Source organism: Lynx canadensis, chromosome A1, assembly GCF_007474595.2.
Source record: "Lynx canadensis isolate LIC74 chromosome A1, mLynCan4.pri.v2, whole genome shotgun sequence".
In the NCBI taxonomy this organism is placed as follows: Eukaryota; Metazoa; Chordata; class Mammalia; order Carnivora; family Felidae; genus Lynx; species Lynx canadensis.
In genome coordinates this window covers 6,739,959-6,758,355 of record NC_044303.2, presented here as the reverse complement: position 1 = coordinate 6,758,355, position 18,397 = coordinate 6,739,959, and the positions used below count along the sequence as shown (strand labels likewise).

The 18,397-nt window shown below is 42.0% G+C and overlaps 1 protein-coding gene across 2 annotated transcripts in view; it reads left to right on the top strand.

Moving 5' to 3' along the window:
- Positions 1-18,397, top strand: part of USP12 (ubiquitin specific peptidase 12) — a 104,567-nt gene that overhangs the window by 58,607 nt on the left and 27,563 nt on the right. The window contains exon 3 of one of the 2 annotated variants that reach the window (XM_030308196.1): positions 10,264-10,477. The exons of the other annotated variant lie outside the window; for it this stretch is intronic. Within the exon in view, the coding sequence (XP_030164056.1) occupies positions 10,264-10,477 (214 nt within the window). The remainder of the gene's footprint in view (positions 1-10,263; positions 10,478-18,397) is intronic. 2 annotated transcript variants of the gene reach the window in all.

Below are 18,397 nucleotides of genomic sequence, written 5' to 3'. Positions count from 1 at the left end.
ATGTGTCTTGAATTGTAGTAAAGGTGTATTCATCGATAGTGTCTCAGAAGAACCCATTTTCTTTAGCGCAGGAGTATTTTATATATTGAAGGCTGTCTCACTTTTAACCTTCTCCAGTATGAATATTTCAATCTCTCCATTTTGTGTCTGACTGTAACCTTTTTTGCAGATAGCCTCACAACAAGGAAAACAGTATCCTAGATAAAATCTTACTATAGAATGAGTTCTACAGGCCTGTTTTCCCCTTGCTGTTAATGTTGTTTTTACTTGAACATACCTCTCAGAATACCAGGGTCAATTGTGTTAAAGGAAAAAAAAAGATTTCTTAGAAGGTTTTATTTTTATTACTCCCCGTGGATCAAGATTAAATTAATCTAAATTAAGAGGGTAGTATTGGTGCTTTTCCCTGAAGCTGACTAACCGAGATTCAGTAAAACCCAAGAGAAGCAGGAGGGAGTAAAGTTAATACGAGAATTTTAAGGGAATCTTTGTCCTTATCCCCTCCAGAGACTCTTCTGATGGGTGGAAATATAGTTTCTGATCTCTGTGCCTAGTTAGTACACCAAAGAATTGAGCTCCCCTGAGGTAGCCAGGGCTCCAACCTTGAAAGATTGATGAATACCTTGAATTATATTGACAAAGTAATTGATGGTCAGAGTACATGCAGCAGAACCAGTATAGTGATTAACTTTTTCCATGGTTTAAACTTTCAGGCTCCCTTGCAACTGTGTTCTGTAGTCTTAACCTTTTTCTAGAAGTCCTGTTTTTAAAAAAATAATGTTTATTTTTGAGAGGGGGGGGCATGAGCGGATGAGCAGGGGGCAGAGAGAGAGACAGACAGACAGACAGACAAGAATCCAAAGCAGGCTCCACAGACTGGACGTGGTGTTGGATATGCTTAACCAACTGAGCCACCCAGGCACCCCTGTATTTTTAAGCTCTTAAAATATCACTCTTGTTTCTTTCCCCCCTCCCCCCTCCTCCTTTTTTTCTTTTTTCTTTTTTTTTTTAATTTATGGAGTTATCACAGTATTTATAGGAGTTCCTAAAAAATAAGGGTGGAGCTTTGGGGGATAAGGGAGTGTAGCTTATTAGTTAATTCAGAGATCAACATTTTAACCCCTCCACCCCCCATCTCTGTCTGCCAGGTAGTTCCTATTGAAAACAACACTGGAATGTAGCTGCTTTAAGAAATTCTGTGGTTTAGGAAATTCTGTGGGGCGCCTGGGTGGCTCATTCGGCGTCCAACTTCGGCTCAGGTCATGATCTCACAGCTTGTGGGTCGGAGTCCCGCGTCGGGCTCTGTGCTGACAGCTTGGAGCCTGGAGCCTGCTTCGGATTCTGTGTCTCCCTCTCCCCTGCTCGAGCTCACTCTCTCTCTCAAAAATAAATGTTTAAAAAAAAAAAAAAGAAATTCTGTGGTTTATCTTTTCTAACAATTGGATTTTGTTAAAATGAGACACACATGTATTTTCTTTTTATTAATCTGTTCTTAGCTAAGTGTGAGTTTCCAAGGTTCATTTTTTAAAAAATGTTTCTTTTGAGAGAGAGAGAGAGAGACGAGGGGAGGGGAGGGGAGGGGCAGAGAGGGGGAGAGAAAGAATCCCAATTTCTGATAGTGCAGAGCCCGGTGTGGGGCTCAGTCTCACTAACCATGAGATCATGCATGACCTGATCCAAAACCATGAGTTGGACGCTTAACGGATTGAGCCACCCAGGTGCCCCTCCGTGGTTCATTGTAATAGCTTTTAAGAAAAGGCTTACGCTGAGAAGAGTTCCTGTTAGACCTGCCTGATTGGATCCTTTTTGTGATTGGCAAGCGGCATACTTACTCACTAGCACTTGCCTTTGGGAAATAGTACGTGTATTTGGACAGGTAGAAAATCGGGCTTTTTTTGGAAACGTAGTCTCCAGGCCCAGTGTGGAGCCCAGCACGGGGCCTGAGCTCTAAGATGGTCAAAACCTGGGCTGAGATCCAAAGTCAGACACTTAACCAACAAAGCCACCCAGGCTCCCCCGGACTTTTTTTTTTTTTTTTTAATGGAGAAGAAGAATAACCACAGTTGGATTAACAGAAAATTCAGTGTGGTGGTTGATCCCAACATTGTTACTGACAACGTATTTTCCATTATTTGTGGTTGCAGATCTTTTTATCTTGGAAGACTGTTTTCACAAATGATGACTTTTATGGCAGTTTACTCTTCATAATTCTGATGTCTGCCACTGTAATTTGCATAATACATAGCGTGGGGATTTCCCGTTGGTTTAACTCTTGTGAATGCGTTCTTATTTCTGATGTTATTGGAAGTCTGAGAGGAGAAATACTAGTGTGGTGTGAGGGTTGAGAGATGGTCTTGTGTAGACAAGGGAGCCTTTTGGAAGCTTTCTCTTGTTGTAAAATATCCTGCTTAAATGTCAGCTGTGTATAGGGCCAGCTAAATTCTTTGAAAACAAATGGTTTTAATCTCACGAACCAGATTGCCTTTTTCCCTGTATCTTGTCGCTAATGAGTACTTATTTTAGTAAATGGAGTGATTTCAGTTAGTATCTCTTTCCTACTTGTGCAGCCTACATTTTTAAGAGTCTTTTTTCATTATTTTATTATATGGTTCTATATTAATTTCTAATAACTGCCAAGAGACAGGTGGCCTCATTAAATCGATTTGTGAGGCTGCAGTGGAATGTGCTTTTCCCTAAAATCTTTGTTATAAAATAACAGCTGTGTTCCTAGACCATCTTACAAGAGGCTTTTAAGCCTGAATTGCCCGTAGTCATTGGACGGAATTCTGGATTCAGGGGCCTTTGTGAAGGACGCGAGTAAAAATGAAACTTTCTTTCCATTTGTAAGTCATAAAATTGATTAGGCAAATGTCTCTTGGTTCTATTTGCTTTTGCACTGATTTATTCTCCTTTAGTTTCTCTCCACCTGCTGGCCATAGGCTGCTTGAGGGTTGCATTATCAGAGATCCCAGAGAATGTTCATATTGGACCTGACAAAAGAACTCTGGCCCAAGTATTCTGCTGAGATTGGGTCAAGTGGATGGCCCTGTTGGCAGGGTCTGTAAAAAGGTTTGTGATTGACAACCCTATGGCATTTATGTAGAGACGTCTGTTCCTATAAGGAAGGGTGGGACACTAGAGTGAGGTAGTGTAGGGTAAGGAATGGATGTCCACTAACATATGGAAGGACATTTTTAGATTAGGTTTACTTGACTGTAGTGAGAGTGGTGGATAGGGAAATGTGGGGTATAGTGTTAAAAAACAGGGCCACCTAGGGCACCTGGCTCCGTTGGTTAAGCGTCCAACTCTTGGTTTCAGCTCAGGTCGTGATCTCCCTGTCGGTGGGTTTCAGCCCCCCCCGTCAGGCTCCGTGCTAACAGAGCGGAGCCTGCTTGGGATTCTCTCTCTCTCTCTCTCTCTCTCTCTCTCTCTCTCTCTCTCTCTGCCCCTCCCCGCTCACGCTGTCTCAAATAAGTAAATAAATTAAAGCCAACAAATGAACAGAACAGGGCCACCTAAACTGTGCTGGGGAAGAGGACCTTCCTTTAGAAGGGGACGTGCACAGGATAGGCATCATCATCACCAGCCTCCAGCATGGGACAATGGAGCATTTAATAAACATCTTGAAACGTTAAAAAAAAAAATTGCTTTTAAACGTTTATTCTTTTTTGAGAGACAGAGACAGAATGTGAGCAGGGGAGGGGCAGAGAGAGAGAGAGAGAGGGAGGGAGGGAGGGAGACACAGGATCTGAAGCAGGCTCCAGGCTCTATCCGTGTGTGCAGTGGTCCTGTGACACTCAAGTTCGACATGAGCGAGTCGATGGTATCATTGTCTCTTATTCGTTTGTGCGGTTGCAATCTATTATAATTTGAACAGAGATTAAGAGATTACATGATTTAATTTCATTCGGTTAACCTAGGTTTTCAAAATGGCCACATGACTTAAAAAGATTGTTCAGAAATAACAGTGCGGTGATGGAGTGCTGGGGAAGTGCTCCATGCAGGTTGCTAATTTAATTCTTTACAAGGTTTTACGAGGTGTGGGCTGTATTGTAAACCACACTCACAGATGAGGAAACGGATGAACGGCGTGGCTCAGTGATTTCCCGCGGTCAGGTAGCGGAACCCAGCTTGAGCCCAAGGCAGTTCAGTTTCAGGGCTTGTGACTTCCTCACCACGCCATGCTGCTGGCAAGGCAGGTGATCGCTCAGGTGAGTTCCAACAGACGTGGTAGGATTGAAAAGTTAGTATCGGGGGTGCCTGGGTGGCTCAGTCGGTTAGGCGGCTGACTTCGGCTCAGGTCAGGATCTCGCGGTCCGTGAGTTCAAGCCCTGCGTCGGACTCTGTGCTGACAGCTCAGAGCCTGGAGCCTGTTTCGGATTCTGTGTCTCCTTCTCTCTGACCCTCCCCCGTTCATGCTCTGTCTCTCTCTGTCTCAAAAATAAATAAACGTTAAAAAAAAAAAAAAAGTTAATATACTATTTTAGAAAGTAAGGCCATAAAAGAACTTCCCATTTGCACCTCTCTGTGTGTGTCTGAGTCTTTGATAGCTCATAGGATATACTGAGCATAAACCCAGTCTGTCAATCACTGTATAAGCCACAGCTTACCAGAAGGCGTACTCAATTTTATTGCTCTCACTGAAGCATTGATAATCTTTAGTGAAAACAAAATTAATGTAAGTCAGACAAAAATTTAAAATATCTACTTGGCCTTAGTCACATTTGTTATACAGTCGACCTTTGAACAACATGGGTTTGAGCTGCCCCGGTCCCTCTATACATGGATTTTTTTTTTTTTTTTTTTTAACACAGTACTGTAAATGTCTCTTCTCTACCTTATGATCTTAATAGCATTTTCTTTTCTCTAGCTTTGTTGTAAAAGAATACAGTACATAGTACATACGATATATAAAATATGTGTCAATTGATTGTTACTGGTAAGGCTTCCAGTCAACAGTAGTCTAAGTTTTTGCAGAGTCAAAAGTTGCCCTCAGATATTTTTGTAAAAAAAATTTTTTTAATGTTTATTTTTGAGAGAGGGAGTATGCATGGGGGAGGAGCAGAGAGAGAGGGAGACACAGAATCCGAAGCAGGCTCCAGGCTCTGAGCCGTCAGCACAGAGCCCGACGTGGGGCTTGAACTCACGAACCGCGAGATCATGACCTGAGCCAAGGTCGGACACTTAGCTGACCGAGCCACCCAGGTGCCCTGTAAATTTTTAATGTTTTTTTGTTTTGTTTTGTTTTGTTTTGTTTTTTTTTTTGAGAGAGAGCACGAGCAGGGGAGGAGCAGAGAGAAGGAGACACAGAATGTGAAGCAGGCTCCAGGCTCCGAGCTGTCAGCACAGAGCCTGATGCGGGGCTCAAACCACGAACCGTGAGATCATGACCTGAGCTGAAGTCGGACACTTAACCCACTGAGCCACCCAGGCACACCAACTCAGATTTTTTTTTAATGTTTATTTTTTTATTTTGAGAGTGCATATAAGCAGGGGAGGGGCAGAGAGAAAGGGAGGGGGGGCGGGGAGAGAGAGAGACAGAGAGAGAGAATGAATATGAATGAATGAATGAATTCCAAGCAGGTCCTGTGCTGTCAGCGCAGAGCTCGACGTGGGGCTTGATCTCATGAACCGTGAGATTATGACCTGAGCTGAAGTCAAGAGTCAGACACTTAACCTACTGAGCCACCCAGGTGCCCCTACACACAGATTTTGACCGTGTGAGGGATCAGCGCCCCTAACTTCCTCATTGTTCAGGGGCGAACTGTATATAATGTATGTTTTTATGTATATAAATTTTATATTTTATAAAAGTAATTTTAATGTGTAGAATGTAACACATATATAATTTTTATTTGTGTTTATTAGGGATGTGTGCTCACAATGATCTTAATGATGGAGATATGATAAATATTTGTGGAGGGGGCATTGATTTTAAAACTAGGAGAAAAAAGCATTAGGGAAAGCAAGCATAGGTCATTGTGATCAGTGAGCAATTGAAAAATCAGTGATCAGACCTTGAGGAGGTGGCAGCTTTTAAAATTTGTTTCCCTGATTTTAAGCCGGATTATACCTTTGATCTTCAAAATAAGCTGAGAAGATAGGGTAGGTGTCAACCCTATAGCAATGTCTTATTTAGAAATTGAGCATTCGGGGGCACCTGGGTGGCTCAGTTGGTTAAGCATCCAACTTTGGCTCAGCTCATGATCTCACGGTTCATGGTTCGAGCCCCGCGTCAGGCTCTGTGCTGACAGCTCAGAGTCTGGAGCCTGCTTCGGATTGCGTGTTTCCTTCTCTCTCTTCTCTTCTCTTCTCTCTCTCTCTCTCTCTCTCTCTCTCTCTCTCTGCCCTTCCCCCCACTCAAGCTCTGTCTCTTTCTCTCTCTCAAAAATAAATAAACATTAAAAAAATGTTTTTAAAAATTTTTAAAAAGAAATTGAACATTCAGAAACAGGAGTGTGGAGGAAATCATCCCAGACCATCTTTTGCATGAAAGCTATGCACTTGAAAGATACATTTTTAGGTCTTAGGAACTTGAATGAAAGCCGCTATCAAGGAAATTGAAAGAAAAGTTTCAGAGTTATGAATAAGATTGAAAGTGATTGTTTAATTTTTTTTTTTTAATTTTTTTTAACGTTTATTTATTTTTGAGACAGAGGGAGACAAAGCATGAACGGGGGAGGGTCAGAGAGAGGGAGACACAGAATCTGAAACAGGCTCCAGGCTCTGAGCTATCAGCACAGAGCCTGACGCGGGGCTCGAACTCACGGACCGCGAGACCATGACCTGAGCCGAAGTCGGCCGCTTAACCGACTGAGCCACCCAGGCGCCCCGAAAGTGATTGTTTATTCTAGAGAAATAGTAGTAGTTTCACACTTTCATTTTTCCTTACTGGAATTGATGAAGATAAGTGCAAGACCATAAGAGAAGACATCAAATAACGGACTATAAAGTTACTTATTGCCTTACATTCAGGAGATGAGCAAGGAAGGGGCTGCCTTCCAGCATTCTCTACAGAATACAGACTCCCTCGGGTTCTTTACTAAGCTTGGAAGCCATTTGCTTCTTTTTTATGTCAGTCAGGTTTTACTATCGTACGTTTTTCTAATACACTGTGAGATGCTGTCTTTTGTTTTTAATCTACCTACTCTGTGGAAGTCATTGGAGTCTCTGTTGCTTATTCTTGAATAAAAATGACCAAATTATGGAGATGGAATCTTCTCTTCCGTTGACAGAGGTATAGTTTGTTGGTCATTAACGTCATTAGACCATGGTATGAATCCTAGTATTGCTTTAGACTGACGAATACTGAGTAATTGGTACATTAATCTTAATATTGTAGGTTCTGCTGCAGGTGTACTTAGCCCCTGGATAGGCTTTATGAAAGTTTCCATGGTTACATTTATCAATAGTATCAGTGCATCGCCCAGTTATCTACTTCTTTTAGTATTTCTTTGGAAAGCCTCTTAAGCATCTGTTTTTATGAAACTACTTCTTGGCTCTGACCAACACGATGAATGTAAAACCCTCACTGGGCCACACGTTCTGTTCCTTTTTTGTGGTATTGTTTAACTTGTTTCTCTGTTTGAATATCTGTAAATTGATAGTTAGGTCTAGATGCTAGATATAAATTTAGTGTTGTTTTTTTTTTAATTTTTTTTAAATGTTTATTTATTTTTTTTGAGAGAGAAGCAGCATGAGTGGGGGAGGGGCAGAGAGAGAGGGAGACCCAGAATCCGAAGCAGGCTCCAGGGCTCCGAGCTGTCGGCACAGAGCCCGACGCGGGGCTCAAACTCACAAGCTGTGAGATCATGACCTGAGCCGAAGTCAGACGCCCAACCGACTGAGCCACCCAGGTGCCCCTAGTGGTTTTGTTTAAAAAACAAAAGAACACTTCATAAGAGCTGCTATGTATTTCTCCAGGAGACATAGAAATTTTGTGGTTCTTTTTTAATGATGCTGGAATGCACTGAGGGTTCAGATCATTTTAAAGTTCTCCATCAGTCTTTAATGCTTTTAGTATCCCCTGATAATCACTGCCCAGTCCATTATTTACAATCATTTCTTTGGAATTTATTAGCTGGGATTGTTCTGTAAGCTAGAATTTCTTTCAGCAGCTATTTAGAGCCTTCTGGAATGTTGTTCTTACAAGAAAGACAAGAGAAAACTTTGATGTTTTCCTTTGATGTATTAGTTTGCGACTTCCCATGGAGAGGTCTCTTTTTTTTAAATGTCATTTTTCATAAATTTTTATGTTGTCAATTGCAGTATTTCTTTTTGATGAAAGTTGGCTCTTGAATCCACACAAAAAGATATTCCAGGCTAATCTGTATTTGTGTATTTCCTGTCCCAGACCTTGTATAGATAGCCATATCTGCGAGGCATCCTAGTTTCTTTTTGCGGGTAAAAGGTTTTTAAAGACTATAATCTGCGTGCCAGGGAAGCTTGCTGCTGCTGCTAGGCCTTGAGGTGGACAGAAGTTGAACACACGCACACACACAGAAAGACATGAGTTTATAATTGATAACTTCACATTCCAGTTTAAGTTTACAAGGCTTTTACTCTTTATTACTGTAGCTTTTTTCCTTCGCATTAATAATTTTGGTTCCTAAGGATATTAATGTAAGTCTTTGCTTGCTTTGTCCTTCAGAAATCTGTAGGGGTTTCAGAATAACAATGTCAATAGACTAATTCTAACAATGCGACTACTGGATGCCATTTAAGATTCCTTTTTTTCTTTTTATTCTTAGACTTTTTCCGTAGGGATGTATGATAAAAATTCTGTGTTTTAAAATTGCTTGAAGTAATTTTTTGTGTAGTTCTCCCCCAACTTAATCAACATTTAGTTTTCACTGATCTCTATTTCCTTTCAGTTTTAGGAATTTCTTTTTTTTTTTTTTTTCCTCTGGGTACTTCTTAATTTATTTTTTAAAAAAATGGGTGCAAAGCAGACGTTTTTAAAAATGTGCTTTGAATTCTCTCCACTCTTCCTTTTTCCTTATAAATAACCAATTTTATTAGCTTTTAATTTCTCCTTCCTGGTTTTAAGCATAAGCAAAGGACAGGAGTTTGACCTTGCTCATTATTAAAAGTCTTCTCTGCCTAGCCTTTTAGGTTAGTATGCGTGTGACTTCACTGCATGATGGTGCTGTGAGAATTGCCCTCTTTCCTTTTTTATACTCTCAAGGTACCCCCCCCCCCCCCCGGTCCTCTGTGGCTTTTGGGTGTTTTGTCAGCTGACTTTGGGAGCTGACTTTGGGAGTGTCTATTAATGGGAAGGGAAAAGGGAGACAACAAATGTTTGTCAAACTATGTATCAGTTTCTCTTAAGGTAGGAGTGTTTTCCCCATTATTAAAGAGTAGGAAGTTGAAGTTCAGTGAGCTGTAGTTACACATTCCAGATCACATGGCCGGTAAGAAGTTGAGGATTTAACTCTGCACCTGACGCTCATTTGTAATATATCCAGAATGATGTGACCCGGCATCTCAGCATTTCAGTGGTGGTTGTGCTGGCACTCTGATGATTTTTTTTTTTTTAAAGTGTATTTATTTTGAGAGAGAGGGAGCGTGACCTGGGAAGGGGCAGAGAGAAAGGGAGAAAGAGAGAATCCTAAGCAGGCTCCGTGCTGTCAGTGCAGAGCCCGACGCGGAGCTCAGTCCCACCAACCCGTGAGATCACGACCCAGGCCGAGATCGAGAGTCAGATGTTAACTGACTGAGCCACCCACGTGCCCTGCTGATGGTTTTTAATGTAATATTTCACAGGATCTCATTTGACTTTGCTTTTTGCTTTTATTTCTTGAATGGCACTTAAGAATCGGATAGAAAACTTTACTTTTGTGTTTTTTTCAAGAATTTTTGAGAGCTGTGTTTTAAAATGTATCCTATATAAATGGTTGGTTAGTACCCAACCAACATATAATAATAGTGGGAATTGAAAAAGAAAAAATTACACAGAATTCTAAACCTTAACTACTTTGTTTAAACTATATAATTTTTTGAATTTGTTTTCATAAAGGCCAAATTTATCGCATCTGTTTTCCTTCCATTTTAACCTGCAGCCAATGCCTGGAACATCCATTTAATGTCAAAAAGGCAAATTTGCAATCAGAACAATTATTTCTACTCTCAGATACCTTTTAATTTATGAGGGTCGTAAATTCCCTGTCTTGTCTCTGTTTTCTTAATTGTACACGTGGAAATTCTTTCTCTTGAAAATATGTTGCCCCAAATTTAACAAGATTTTTTTTTTTTCTATTCTAGTTTGGGAATACCTGCTACTGTAATTCAGTTCTTCAAGCACTTTATTTTTGTCGTCCGTTTCGGGAAAAAGTTCTAGCTTACAAGAGCCAACCTAGGAAGAAGGAGAACCTTCTTACCTGCCTAGCAGACCTCTTCCATAGCATAGCCACTCAGAAGAAGAAGGTTGGGGTGATTCCTCCTAAGAAGTTCATAACAAGATTACGGAAGGAAAATGGTAATTCTTCTACTTCTGAATATATTCTTACGTAACAGGAAGGGTAAATACGGCACACTGTAAGCCAGTAAGCACTGACCAAGCATCTGTTTTATGCCTGACAATATGTTAGCCATTGAAGAGACCAAAGCTGATGTTCCTGTCTTTAAGGACATGCCAGTTTAGTGAGGAGGCAGCCACACAGTAATTAAAATGAGGTGTGATTCATTTTGGAAGTATGTTAGACAAAGACCAAATTTCTTTATGCCAGGAGATAGAAATGATTTTTTTTTTTTTTTTTTTTTTGGCCTGCCTGACTTTTCTATCAAGAGTGAAGTATTATGGTTCCCCCCACCCCCCACGTTATTGTTTTGGTAATGCTTTCCATACGTTAACCCTTAACCCATTCTATCCTTACAATGACCTGATGCAGAGAGCCTGTTTTAGCCATGAAAAGGACAAAAGCGAACCTTTCCAGGAGTCCTACCCCAGGGAAAGGAAAGAGCCAGAACAATAAAACTTTTTGGCTTAGGGTAGGTGGTTTTAACTCCACTCACCCCTTTAATGAAAATAGTTACTGATTAAGCCCCGCTTTCCTTTTCTCTCTTAAAATGTTTTTCACTTAATTTTCACAGCAAGCCCCTATGTTAGACATTATTCTCTCTCTTGCTCTGAGATGGTTGACGCTCAGAGAAGTAAAAGTGGCTTGTCAGGGTCCCATATGTCTTCCTGACGTCTAAATCCCTTATTCTGCCTAGCAGGGTCTGTTAAAGAATTCAAATGGGACTTAAATAACATGTGGAATTCTGTTTTGTTTGATAAAGGCATTTAAATCATTGTAGAAATAAAATTGAGTGGTATTTTAGTTTGATTTCTTATCAAAAGATAAGAGATAAGATTTGAGAAGTCTTTAAGATTGGTTATTAAACATACTACTGAATAATCCTGTGCTTAACTGAGCTGACACCATTCATTATCCCATGAATTGAGATAGGCCTCGTGGGTCAAATCTAGTTTCCCAAAACACAAGACGACGCTGAAATAATGTGACAATAGGCTATTTATTGTTCTTGAGTCTGATTCAGGTGTTAAAAGATTTTATTTCCTCCAAATACAGATACAGAGCAGTGGAACCATCGCTCACAAAAATAAATCTTTTTAAGTGTTTCCCCTATGAAAGCCAAACATCTTTACTTTCTCAAATTACAGAATCGTAGAGTGTCTTCTGTTTTTAAGGACACCACAAACAACTCCATTAGAGAATGGCTGAGTGATTCAAGTCCTCTCTGTCTTTTTTGTCTGTACTGGTATGAAACTTCAGAAATTTTGTCCTGGTAGAAAATTCAAGTGCATGGTAATTGAACATGCCATCCTTTCAGTGATTTTGTTAGCATTTTAGAAACCACAACATCAGAAAGCTGAAACTCACACAGAATACACGTTATTTTTCTTTTTCGCTGAATAGTATATTTTTCTTGACATTATCGTTCAGTGTATTGTCTGTGCTCTTAGTTGGGGCTGCCGTAACAAAAATACCGTGGATCGGGTGGCTTAAACAATAGATACCTATTTCTCACCGTTCTGGAGGCTGCGAAGTTCAAGGGTAACATGCTGGCAGCTTCCCCGTGTGATGTCGGCCCTTTTCCTGGTTTGTAGGCGGCTGCCTTTTTGCTGTGTCCCCCACACGGTGGAGAGAGAGAAGCAAGCTCGCTCTTCTCTCTTCTTACGAGGGTGCTGGTCCCAGCCCTCAAGACCTGAAAGTCCTTCCAAAGGCCCCGTTTCCAAATAGCATCGCTTTGGGGGTTAGGGTCTCAACATACGAATTTTGGTGGGGGCACACGCATGCAGTCCTTAACGTGATTGTTAAGTGTGCAGTGACTTGTTAAGTTCAGATTCACTCCTAAACACGGAGCTCGAGTTACTGTGTTTGGAAAGGTGTGTGTGCATTTATGTATTTGTCAAAGCTGGGCTGTTTTTAGAGTGCTTATTATTTTTTAATAATTCAGTGTTTTCTGAAAGTTTTTATATGTTTAGGCAGAGTAAATTGGTGCACCGTAGACTTATTTTGTTGAATGAAACTGATTGCAGAATGAGTATTCCAAACTTATCTTTTCGTAGTTTTGTTTCGTTTTTCTGTACCTCAGGAACAATATGGAATGGAAAAAGCATGTTTATTATTCGATGTTGCTGGCTTTTGTATGTTTTGAAATACAGTTTTGCCTTTCGGTTCTTTTCCTGATAATTGTGTAAAGGAGAAGAGGAACATACAAATTAAAGAGGATTCAGGCGCACCTGGGTGGTTCAGTAGGTTAAGCGTCAGACTTCGGTTCAGGGCGTGATCTCACGGTTCGTGGGTTCGAGCCTGCATCGGGCTCTGTGCTGACAGTCAGCTTGGAGCCTGGAACCAGCTTCGGATTCTGTCTCCCTCTCTCTCTGGCCTTTCCCAATTCCCACTCTGTCTCTCTCCCAAAAATAAACATTAAAAAATAAATTAAAAAAAAATACAGAGGATTTAATTGTATACACCCTCCTGAGATTGTCTGCTAGTTGTTTTTAATCTCTGGAACATTGGATGCTGCCCGTTTCAGAATTACCACTAACTTTCACTGTTGGACTCTTATTCCTTTTTTTTTATTTTTTTTATTTTAGCACATGTGGGTGAGAGAGGCGGAAGGTGGGGGGAGGGAGGGAGGGAGGGAGGGAGAGAGAGAATGAATATCTTAAGCAGGCTCCACACACAGCGCGGGGAGCCTGACGTGGGGCTTGATCCCACAGCATTCAAGACCTGAACTGAAATCAAGAGTTGGATGCTCACCCGACTGAGCCACCCAGGCACTCCTGGACTGTTGTTCTTAAATCCCTTTTCTTCCATGTTATGCTGTAAACTTAAGGTTTTGTATTTTCAGTAGATACCAGCTCAATATTGTGCTAATCGCTGTTGCTTTATATTACTAATCATTCTGATATCCCCTGGAAAGAATCTGTTTTAACTTCAGTAATGGATTTTTGTTTTCAAAATTTTAATTCGTGTTGCCTAATCATAGCATATGAGAACTGTGGCATAGTGCTTTTATAGTGTGATAGATACAGTGGTGACACTTAGTGCTTTTACGGTATGATACAGGGCTAACACTCGCCCCATAACCGTGTTACTTTTGATGATGGGAGACTAGCTGAATGTTTGTATTGGTTAACTATTATGTATTTAGCTCCTGCAGAGCACCAGAAACGAGGAGCTGACATTCTCACGGGGAAGGCACTGAATCATGTAATATAATGTATTGGCACTGTGAAAACAAAACAAAACAAAACAAAACAAAACAAAACAAAAACAGGGAAAGGGGATAGAGAATGAGGGAGTTGATAAGTTTTGTTAGATCAGAGAGTTAAAGTGAGAAGCCATTGGAAGATCTGGGGCAAAATTGTTCCAACCGGATAGAACAGAAATTGCAGTTGCCCTGAGGGCTTGACGGAAAGCGAGGAAATTAACGTGGCTGGAGTGGAGTAAGATAAAGATAGAAAAGGGAGGGGCCTGGGGCTTGGGTTTTATTTTGAAAGTCGTAGCAAGCCGTTCGGGGGTGCTGAGCAGGGGGTGATAGGTTTTGATCTGCATTAGAAGGAGATCCCTGTGGCTGCTGGGGGGGGGGCACAGCGGTGGGTCAGTGGGCAGGGGCAGCTTTGAGTGGGAGCTGGGAGACCATCCCAGAGGCTACTGCAGTCATCTGGGGTAAGAAATGAAGCCCTCTCTTTCACATCGCTAACTCCCTGTAGGCACTCTATTATTTTCGAAGAATTAAAACAGACTGGTGATCAAATTCTGTGCTAGCCAGCATTGACTCACCTGAAGAGTTGGGGATCAGTTAGGTTGGGCTTGAAAGTCAGATCCGCTGGTGCCTGTAGCTGTGCACTCAGACCCGCTGGATCTCAGCAGTTTACATAGTCACACTGTTGTTTTGGGCCAGATTTATTCCTCTCCTGTCATCTTAGCTGTTTCAGCCCCCATTTTTTTTCATTCGTTCGCTCGTTCATTCATTCATTCGTTCGTTGGTTCATAAAATGTCAAGCACATCTAATATGTGGCAGGCACTGTTCTAAGTGCTGGGGATACAGCAGTGAATGGGTAGAAGTGGTCTTTATTCTCGAGAGACCTGTAAGAACATAGCAGTGGTTCAGGCGATGTGGAGAGATACTAATGCAAATATACATGCATATTTGTATGTATATTTTTTAAAGCTTATTTATTTTGAGAGAGTGAGAGACAGAGCATGCAAGGGAGGGAGGGGCAGAGAGAGAGAGAATCCCAAGCAAGTTGTGCACTCTGAGCGCGGAGCCCGATGCGGGTCTCGAACTCACAAACTGCAATATTGTGACCTGAGCCAAAGCCAGGAGTCGGACGCTTAACTGACTGAGCCACCCAGGCGCCCCTGTATATATTTAAGTGTTGGTCTTCCTTAAGTGAGGAAATAATTAGAAATCACACCTATTAAGTAGGTTTGAGTAAATAATTTCCCACATTCATTTTATCCTTTTTCTTCAGAAGGAGCACAAAAGATTTTCTGTGTAATAAAAGCTACTAGCTATTTCTGAATTAGGAAGAACATGTAACATTTTTTTTTTTTAATTTTTTTTTCAATGTTTATTTATTTTTGGGACAGAGAGAGACAGAGCATGAACGGGGGAGGGGCAGAGAGAGAGGGAGACACAGAATCGGAAACAGGCTCCAGGCTCCGAGCCATCAGCCCAGAGCCTGACGCGGGGCTTGAACTCACGGACCGCGAGATCGTGACCTGGCTGAAGTCGGACGCTTAACCGACTGCGCCACCCAGGCGCCCCTAGAACATGTAACATTTTTAAGCGTTGATTTAGTTTGTTTTTTTTTTTTTTTTTTTTTTTTTTGCATTAATGTTGCAGCTGTATTGGGACTTTAGTCGTTTGTACTTTCCATATACATTTATTTATTTATTTATTTTTTCAACGTTTTTTTATTTATTTTTGGGACAGAGAGAGACAGAGCATGAACGGGGGAGGGGCAGAGAGAGAGGGAGACACAGAATCGGAAGCAGGCTCCAGGCTCCAAGCCATCAGCCCAGAGCCTGACGCGGGGCTCGAACTCACGGACCGTGAGATTGTGACCTGGCTGAAGTCGGACGCTTAACCGACTGCGCCACCCAGGCGCCCCCCCATATACATTTATTTAATAATGAAATTGTCTGTCTCTCCCACTAGACTGTCGGTTCCATGACGGAGGGAACCCATTTGTTTTTGCTCTCCGTTGTATTCCCAGCACATAATCCAGTTCCTGGCACATAGTAGGTTCTTACTGAATATTTGTTGACTGAATGAGTGAATTTGTTTTTAATTTGCCAGAACAAGCTGGAAGTCCACCCTTCCCATTATGCTACTTAGCAAAGAAGAAAGCAAACCATAAGGAAACCAAGATTTTAGGAATTTAATACAATACAATTTCCAGGGATTATCCTGTGGCCATTTAGTTGATTTTTTCTTTTGGGGGGGGGGTCCTGGTTAATGTTTTTAAAGTTGTATTGGGTGCTCTTAGGCATGGCAGGATTCTGGCATATACGGCATACTGTATTTATGGAAAATGGACTATAAATTATTTTAAACATTTCAGCAAAATGCTGAAAGAGTATTTTCTGGTTTACTTTACATCTCAGTTCCAGAGCATTCGAGTCAGTGGAAGTATGTCTGTGAGTGTGAAGTCATTGTTCTGTGTTAAAAAAAAAAAAAACACACCCAAAAAAAGATGTTTTAAGTGTTTAAAAAGCAAAAATATTTGCACATTTTGCTTTACAAAAATAATTATTATTCTGAAAACCATTCATAGATGCTAAAATAATTTTTAACAGGAAAAAATAAGACTTCATTATTATTTTTCTTAGCCAGAAAATTTTTCATTTAGATCTTTGTAGGTATTCTTTAATTTTGTAGTGTAAGAATTATTTTTTTTTTCAACGTTTATTTATTTTTGGGACAGAGAGAGACAGAGCATGAACGGGGGAGGGGCAGAGAGAGAAGGAGACACAGAATCGGAAGCAGGCTCCAGGCTCTGAGCCATCAGCCCAGAGCCTGACGCGGGGCTCGAACTCACAGACCGCGAGATCGTGACCTGGCTGAAGTCGGAGGCTTAACCGACTGCGCCACCCAGGCGCCCCAAGAATTATTTTTTAATTTGAGAGAGAGCGCGCACGCGTGCGTGCGAGTGGGGCAGGGGGGCAGAGGGGAAGGGAGAGGGGGAGAGAGAGAGAGAATATCTGAAGCAGGCTCCATGGCCTTAGCGTGAAGCTCAGTGCGGGGCTCGATCCCACAATCCTGAGATCATGACCTGAGCTGAAATCAAGAGGGGGTCACTCAACTGACTGAGCCACCCAGGTGCCCCTGTAGTTTATTTTAAATATTTATGGCAAAAAATGTACTCTTTAAAACTTCGGTTGTAAAAAATAGTTGATTTAGTGGAAAAGAGACTAGATGACAGCATAGAGCCTAGTGTATGGAGACCCACCATAGTAATTGTTCCTACCTCACTCCGCTAGGTCCTTACAATGTCTATAAAATATTTTTACTTACTTCCTCTTAGTAACTCTATTATAATTTACTTCTGTTTCTTATCTTAGTGGACCTGGGCGGCTCTAGATTTGTGGCCTGGGGATGGATGAGTAAGTGAGGGATGAAAAGGGAACTTTAAGGGGTCAAGTGCACTTGAGGAAGCTGCCTGGACACTGAAAGTGTCAGGGTTAGTGCAGGAGTCGGGATGAACAAAGACACCATTAATCAGGCCATCCATCAGTGAGGGAGGGGGAGGTGGCAGACCATCGCAGAAGGATGGGGCTTAAGGCCAGATCTTAATAGCTTTTTTGACTGAGGGCGAGGGTTTTTAATATGCAGATGACATGTGACGATTTAGAAGTGGCAGCAGGGAGCTCAAAAATGCCAAAGGTTGAAGATGTGGGGAGTTTAGAACAGAAACTGGCTCCTGGAGGGAACAGCAGAAAGGGTCGAGAAAGTAGAAAATCCCAAGGTCGAGGAAAGACATAAGGGACAGTAAACGAACGACAGTAACAGAGGATGGGAGCCGAGGGTTGGGGGACGGAGTGGTATTTTCAGGGATGAAGGATTATCGCATTGAGAGGCAAGGTGAAAGGTAATTGGCTTGAGTTTTCCCAACTTTGGCCTAGACCAGTCCAAAGGCAGAACCGTCCACGGTTTCTGAGCGCGACTTGGCTTGGTCTGAGAGATGGAGTAGATGGCCAGGGGGGTCTGCGGTGGAGGGGGCTGTGTCACGGTGATGGGTGTGGTGCCGAACTTCTGCTGGGAGCGGGGGAGGGGGATGGTGTCACAGTGCTTGGCTTCCTCGCGGGCAGAGACGTTGGACACTCGGAACACCAAACTACACATCAGTAGATGTTAAGTCCACATAGGCCAATGCACTATATCTTAGGGCTCAGGGCTGTTACTGTCCTGAAAAAGAACATGAGGGGTTTGTTTAAGGCTAATCAGGTCCCTCAGGGCAAGCTTACAGCAGAGAAATGAAGCGTGAACAGATGGATACTTCCTGTGTGGCTCTTAGTACGTTCTTTTTTTTTTTTTTTTTTTTTTAATTTTGTTTTTGCATTTATTTGTTTTCGAGAGACAGAGCACAAGCGGGGGAGGGGCCGAGAGAGAGAGAGAGAGAGAGAGAGAGAGAGAGAGAGAGAGAGAGGGAGACACAGAACCCGAAGCAGGCTCCAGGCTCCGAGCTGTCGGCCCAGAGCCCGAGGTGGGGGCCCGAACCCACAAACTGCGAGATCGTGACCTGAGCTGAAGTTGGACACTCAACCGACTGAGCCACCCAGGCGCCCCTCGCTCCATTCTTCACATTGTTGTGTTTGACTTGAAATCCAAGAGAGGTTAAGTAAATTGCTTATGACGTGCATGTAGTTAGTG